The sequence below is a fragment of the Glycine soja genome, chromosome 3, assembly GCF_004193775.1.
Source record: "Glycine soja cultivar W05 chromosome 3, ASM419377v2, whole genome shotgun sequence".
In the NCBI taxonomy this organism is placed as follows: Eukaryota; Viridiplantae; Streptophyta; class Magnoliopsida; order Fabales; family Fabaceae; genus Glycine; species Glycine soja.
The window spans coordinates 16232196-16239245 of NC_041004.1; the positions used below are offsets into that span (position 1 = coordinate 16232196).

Here is a 7050-nt window from a genome sequence, read left to right on the forward strand (position 1 = left end):
TTCATATCTCACTTATTAGATTCCATTGTGAAAGACACAATAGAATCAGGCCAATTCGCCATAAAGACCCATGCATAATATCATGAAAAAATGGATACAAATTTTTGATTGCTACTTAGTATCGGAAATAGGTCTGAAAAACGTATCTAAAATTATGAAATTTATATATATATATATATATCGTGCAAGCTACAATTGGCAGGACGTAGACATTTGACTGATTTGAGTTATCAACTTCACATTTAAAGGGAAAACGTCCATTTATTGTAGGAGATTTACTAATGGGGATCACTCCCTTCAAATATTTGATGTTTCTCAGTACACAGGGCCTCGTAAGAGAAAATTAATAGTGTTACATGTGCATGCCCATTGTTCTTTTTTGGCTGATCATTTATATTTCATTTTTGTATAACCTTCCAACTCCATGGTGCAATATACTAATGCATCACTCAATGGCATCAGGACCTTATAGATGACCAAAAAATGGTGATTAAGCTCACTAGTACTTCACAGTTGATTTAATTGCATCCAATATCTGCATTGAATGAGTAAGAAGTTTGTATCAGTGCAGACAGCTCTTATACATGACACATATAAATAAATAAATAAAAACGAAGAAAAATTCAGGCAAACAAATAAGTTACCTTATTTTTGGTTGGCATGTAGAAAGGTTCAAAAACCAAAGGAAAAGGAGTGTCCAGACCACAAATTCTTGCTACAGGGGCCTCTAACTGTACCACAGAAAAGAAAGACAAGCTTGAAATATGTCCTGGTTTAATTTGGTTAAATTTGAAGACATATATGTATAACCATTTTGTTGAAGTTTTCATTGAATCAGAAGTATGCACAGTTTTACAATCCAAAACAACCATGTCTTTATTCCTTAAGGTGGGATTTTGGTGTTTTGAGATCCAACTATTCATTTTGGAGGCTTGATGCTCTAGGTCTTTCCTTTTGTTAAGAAGTTTCTTGTCACAGGCTCTAGCCTTTAGTGACTATTTTTCAACTCTGGTAAAGTGTTGATTGTTGGTTTTCCAGTTTGGCCTGTGGTGAATTTTGAGACTTCTTAAAAGTTTGTGGAGAAGGGTAATGAAGATGAACATTACCCTTTGTTGAGAGTAGAAATAGAAAGGAAAATCTGTAGATAAGAATATTTCTCATAATATATATATACATACATTTGTTTATTTAATTATAGGGTGTCACAATGTGGTGGAAATAGCAATAAGAGGCTGAGCATACCCTTGAGAAGCAACGCTCAACAATAGAAGCTGAAATTTCAGCACCAAAACCTCCAGTTATAGGAGCTTCATGACTAACCTACAGCGTACATTCAATTCATCATGTAAGGTTATACCAAATAGGTTACAGTATTATTCTATAAACAGTATAGTGTATACTTACAAGCAATCTTCCTGTCTTGTTAACTGAGGACTCTACTGTTTCCTTATCCCAAGGAATTAGTGTCTTCAGATCAATCAATTCACAAGAAATTCCCTCCTGAAGAATCACATAATAGCAATAGAATCTCAGTTAAGATAAAATCTAGACTTCCACTTAACAAATGAAATCCTTATATTATGGAAGAAATGGAAAATAGTAATGCCAAACTTTCTTTTACAGAACAGAACCACTTTGTTCTTCGGTAAACACATAAATTATGAATTGACACCAAGTAGTTTAAAAGAATATCAAGTTAATCATAAAGTCCTTAGAAAATAAGAGAGGAGAGCCAGCAAATGGGATGATATCACTTGTTTTAGTTAGACCACCTGTTTATGTAGTTATACTGATGAATTAGGTCAAGTACAAGTATAATAATACTACCTTTGATCCTTTTCATAAGAACCTTTTGGGATGTTTGTCTTGGTCCTTTTTATAAGACTCCCTTCAAATTATCTAATGCATTAGTTACCATTTTTTTTTTATATAAAATACTATACTTAATTGGTGATACATTAATTAGTAAGGTGGAAAGAAACAAGAGAATGAAATCCCCATAGTTTTAAGGGTAATTCTAGAAAAATTATACAAATTAATGACAAACTTAATATCACTAACTAAATTAACTAAATTTCTTAATTCTTGTGAAGTGGTTAAGACCAGAGGTAGGACAATAAATTTACTCTCTAACACAAACCTCTTCAAAATTAGTATGGTATGTGATTGAAAACTACATTGTGGGTTTAAATAAGGGAAATGATGATTCTTATATTGGGTATGGTATTAAAATAGCTAAGATGATTGTTCTAATATAAGCTAATTTTCTCAAAATCACAATTTACTCCGAAACAGAGGATGTATTCCATGCAAGCTGGAACATAACTAATCATTTTCCTGCCTGGCCTCGGTGTATTTAGGGAAAATATAGAATATCCCCTATCAAATTGATGTCCTACTCAGCTGCATTAAACAAAAATTGCACCTTGACATATGTTCATTGACATGACATAAAATTATGCACTCATCATTTGTTGTTTGTTGCCTATTTTCCCCTTATTTTTCATGGTTCAGTATTCCAAAATGTTGGATAAGTATATACTTGAATTTATTTGCGCTAATGAAATTCTGACTAAACTTTGTCATAAATCTTTACAGATACGTGATACTTTTTTTTTATGCTATTTGATCGCAAGACCTAATTTTATTCAAATTGGTTTCCCTTCCATATCTAATGCAATCACGCATACAAGGTTGCAACCCAGTTCCGTTCTTTTGTGGAAAAACTGACTCTACATACCATGTGTATTAGGTTGCATCAAGTGAAATTCTCCAGTATGACTCGACCACCATAACCAAAAATAAACAAAAATATGGTGTGATGCAGAATACAAGTTTTAAGAGCTTTCAGTTGCAATGCAAAGGCTAATTACTTTTTCAGCATCAAGACAAGCTTGTTCCATTATAGCTAATTGAGCTCCCCATCCAACAAGTGTTACATCACTTCCTTGCCGAATTACCTGAATACACATTTCAATATTCATCAGAGTAAATTTTTTAATGCATCAACAATGTTATGCAGAACTTCTATTCCTTATTTTATTTAGTGTGACATGTGGTGTACCTCGGCCTCAGATAAAGGCAGCATGTAGTCATCCTCTGGTACTTCTTCAACAGCCAAACGATAAAGCCACTAAAACCAAGAATCACATGATTAAAATTGTGAAAGCCATACTGTGCACATAATTCATTAAGGTTATTTTAGTAGAATACAACCTTCGGTTCAAAAAATACTACAGGATTTGGATCTCGTATGCAAGATAGCAATAACCCTTTTGCTTGTCGTGGACTTCGAGGGATGACCACCTATAGAAGGAACTATTGAGGCATTTGGGAAAAATTTAATTATGTACAAAAGACAGAAAGTTAAAAGAAATTTGGTTTTCCTACAAGAATTGAGTGATATGTCATCTAATGCAATCCCAAGACAGCCATAAATTTCAGAATATATTATCCAAATCTATGAAAATAAAAGGGAAAGGAATGATGTATGGAAAGTCTGGTTATTCAATATGGAAAAATGCATGACCCTAAGGGAAAGAAATGATGTATAGACCATGACTTATTGCTCTATCGAGCCTGATAAAGTATACTATTAACTATTCTAGTTCAACCTACCAAAATTCTAGAGAACCTAGTATAAATATATACACTAATTCTCCCTCTTAAGCTGGAGCATACAGATTATGTGCACCTAATTTGTCACAAAAGAACCCAAAATGGGTACCCCTAAGGGACTTGGTGAAATTTTGAATGTCAGCTAGCTGAACATTGGTATTGATGCAGCTAGTCAAAAGCACCTGTTATCTAATAAAAATAACAGTCTACTTCAATATGTTTGGTTCATTTCAATATACATTTATACATTAATAACTTCCATCTTCTTTTCAGATGTTATAGCAATCTAAGAACTTAGTCTACAACTTTTTTGAAATGAGGGAGCAATTTATGATGCACATGGATTTCAACTCTTGCCTTGCCATACTACCTTTGGTTTAGAATTTGAACGTTTCTATAGTCTATTGAACTATCAAACAGTACATAGTATGTGGCCTTTATTATTTGAAAAACAGGGACAAGAAATAGAAGTATAGAAAAATAAGGTTCTATCTAACTAACTGAAGTCCATATGAAAGCACCATACTTTGATACCAGGAACATGACAGAAGAAAGCCTCAGGAGACTGAGAGTGGTAATGCCCACCATGGCCCACAGCTCCATAAGGGGCTCTAACTGTTAAACCTATAAAAATGCATAAAAAAATTTAAAGCAACAAGTGAAAATAGAGAGGAGCCAAACTTCCACACCAAAGCAGTAAAAGAAACTTACCGCCACAATTAAATTGGTTCCCACTTCGGTATCTAAATTTAGCAGCTTCATTGACAATCTGGAAACCAAAATTTGTCAATTACTAATCAAAACAGGCTTTGACTAAACCAAGCCATGGGAAGGAGGCTTGCCTGGTCAAAAGCAGGGAAAATGTAATCTGCAAACTGGATTTCTGCTATGGCTCGATTTCCCTGCCAGGCAAAATATATAATTAAGTAGCTTAAATATATCAAACTATAGTAAGGTTTGATGGTAAAGGTAGAAAAGAGTTATTTTAATCTCAGAAACTCACCATAGCTGCGAGACCAATGCCAAAACCGACGATACCCTGTGAATAGCATTGCAGCATAAAATATTTAAGTCAATTCTTAGGATATACAAATTGCAGAAATAATTAGAAAGATACTTAGTGTAAAAAGAAGAAATACAGTGAAATGCACAATCAAATTCTTTGGATACAATTTCAGAGGAAGATACCCTTTTTTATGCTTCTTTTCCCCTTGAACAGAAAATGATCTTTCGTCTTCTCGTGGATGCTAGAATTTACTTCTTATTATGTAATATTAGAACCATATTTTCATTGTGCTTCTTAACTATATATATTTACATGAGAGATAGGTGGAGAGAATGAAAAGGGGAAGCACAGAGGCAATGTGAAATACGTAAAAATAAATACCTGCTCACAGAGTGGAGTATTGAAAACCCTCTTTTTACCAAATTGGTCTGCTAATCCAGTTGTGCAACGGAAGACCCCACCAAAGCTTACATCCTCTCCAAAAACATAAGAACTGCGATGATGTGAAAGAGAAGATAAGGATGTACAAAAGATATTTATGTTATCCAAAAACAACTCATAATAGTGCAACGGATAGAACCTTAAAGTTATACATGTAACACAAAAACTCAGTTTGTCAATTAAGTTAATATTAAAAGAAACAGAATCATACAACTTTTCAAACATGCTGAAGCTCCATTGAGATATATGGTATATGAATAATACTTCAATAGAGTTTGTTTATTTAGATGCTGAAATACAGAGTGCAATGAATAGAACTTTAAAGTGGGACTTGTAAGTTGTAACACAAACTTTATATCAATTTCAGTTTGTCAATTGAATTAATAACAAAAGAAAAAGAATCATACAACATTTCAAACATGCTTAGGCTCCATTGAGATATATAATATCTAAATTATAGTTTAATAGACTTTGTTTACTCAAGTGCTGAATACAAAGCTTCCAACATCAACTTTTGTGAACAAAGCTTGGTTTATATTATAATTCACAATTCCATTAAATCTCAAAATAATGTTCTAAGCAAGGGACTTGAGACTTGGGAGTTACCCGAAACTATTTGTAGCCTTCACTATTGAATCCTACATAGAACCTAAATAATCACTTCCTTAACAGAAGCCCCTAATCTAAAATAAAGTATTGAACTCAAAATAAAAAAACTCAAGGAATTGAAAGTTTCTTGGAATGATGTTAGATATTACAATCCAATGTTTCTTTCCCCCTCGGTCTCCCACTCTTGACTTTTTTTTTTTTTATGGATTCCACAGTTGGAACTCCAATCGCCTTCCAGACTAACAGAGAAAACAATGCAACTGATGCACACCAAAACTAATAAAACAAGTACAGCGAATAAGATTTCCTCGTGTGAGTATCTACACATATAGGATTAGGAAAAAAACTACATAAATAAATACATGAAACAAATAAGGAGAAAGATGACACCACATGAGACCCGGAAAGTAGGGAATTTTAGCTATATAAATTGAAATGGATGGTTAAAATTAAAGCAATCGTGATCATCATTTTATGAATATATATGATCAAGATTTTGCTGTTATCACCTATCATGCTCTCACCAGATATCTCCTCAATAAATAAATAAATAAATAAATAAGAGGGGCCCACCGTGGATCAGAGTCCAAGGCAATGTGAAGAGCCTGATTAATTGCAGAACAGAGGTTCAATGATTTCAAACCTTCCTCAGAACCACCACCACCCTTTTGAACGCTGGTGGAGGTGGAAAATCCCCTCTTGGAAAAAACCAAAGGCACCAATCTTCCAAACTTGGTTGACATGTTTATTGATGAATGATGATGATGATGACACAAACTTGCTGAAATAATAGCCACCCAAAACGGATTTGAACTTCAATTTGATAATCAAACTCTTCTCTTCAACTTCTGAATCTTGGGGGTAGTTGTTGTGAGTGCCAAGAACACGAAACTTTCGTAGCTTGCTCTGTATAGTGCTTGTACGAGAAGATAAAACAATATAAACATTAAATTCAATTAAAAAGTTAGAGGGAGAAACATTGATTGGGGGTAAAATCTGAACCCTGAAGGAAAATTGTGTAAGATATGATTTCTAAAACTAAAAAATGATCAAGGGGGTGTGTTGGTCTGTGGAGAAAGATGGTAAAAAAAGAAAAAAAATATTAAAATAATATGAAATTATATTTTTATATTTTATTTTAATTTAAAATTTTCGTCTCAATTTATTTATTTATATTTCTTTGAACTCTATCAAATGGTGAATCGTACAGATATTTCACAGCAGGTGATGTGTGTATCTTTTTAAAGATATTTTAGAATCAAATAAGATTATTATAATATATTTTTATGACTGGGATGAATAAACAGACAAAAACTGTAGAAACACAATAATAACGTTTTTTGTTTCCGAAAATTGAAGTTAAATAAATAAATAAT

At 33.0% G+C, this 7050-nt stretch overlaps 1 protein-coding gene across 1 annotated transcript; it reads right to left on the reverse strand.

The window, feature by feature from the left end:
- Positions 1–218: 218 nt before the first annotated feature.
- On the reverse strand, positions 219–6754 carry LOC114406203 (2-oxoisovalerate dehydrogenase subunit beta 1, mitochondrial-like). Its single transcript, XM_028368845.1, has 13 exons — positions 6248–6754; positions 5006–5117; positions 4622–4657; positions 4461–4520; positions 4330–4387; positions 4145–4242; positions 3217–3306; positions 3065–3133; positions 2874–2960; positions 1405–1500; positions 1243–1320; positions 645–731; positions 219–535 (listed from the first exon to the last, which is right to left on the reverse strand). Exons 1-13 carry the CDS (start codon positions 6415–6417, stop codon positions 500–502), a joined length of 1077 nt encoding a protein of 358 aa, XP_028224646.1. The 5' UTR covers positions 6418–6754; the 3' UTR covers positions 219–499.
- Between the last annotated feature and the right edge of the window lie 296 nt (positions 6755–7050).

Coding starts and splice junctions, on each gene's coding strand:
- LOC114406203 (XM_028368845.1), bottom strand. CDS start 6,417: ATGTCAACCAAGTTTGGAAGATTGGTGCCTTTGGTTTTTTCCAAGAGG. Junction 4,658..5,005: donor ATACTCCACTCTGTGAGCAG/GTATTTATTTTT, acceptor TGCTATTCACAG/GGTATCGTCGGTTTTGGCAT. Junction 3,134..3,216: donor TAGTATTTTTTGAACCGAAG/GTTGTATTCTAC, acceptor TCTTGGTTTTAG/TGGCTTTATCGTTTGGCTGT.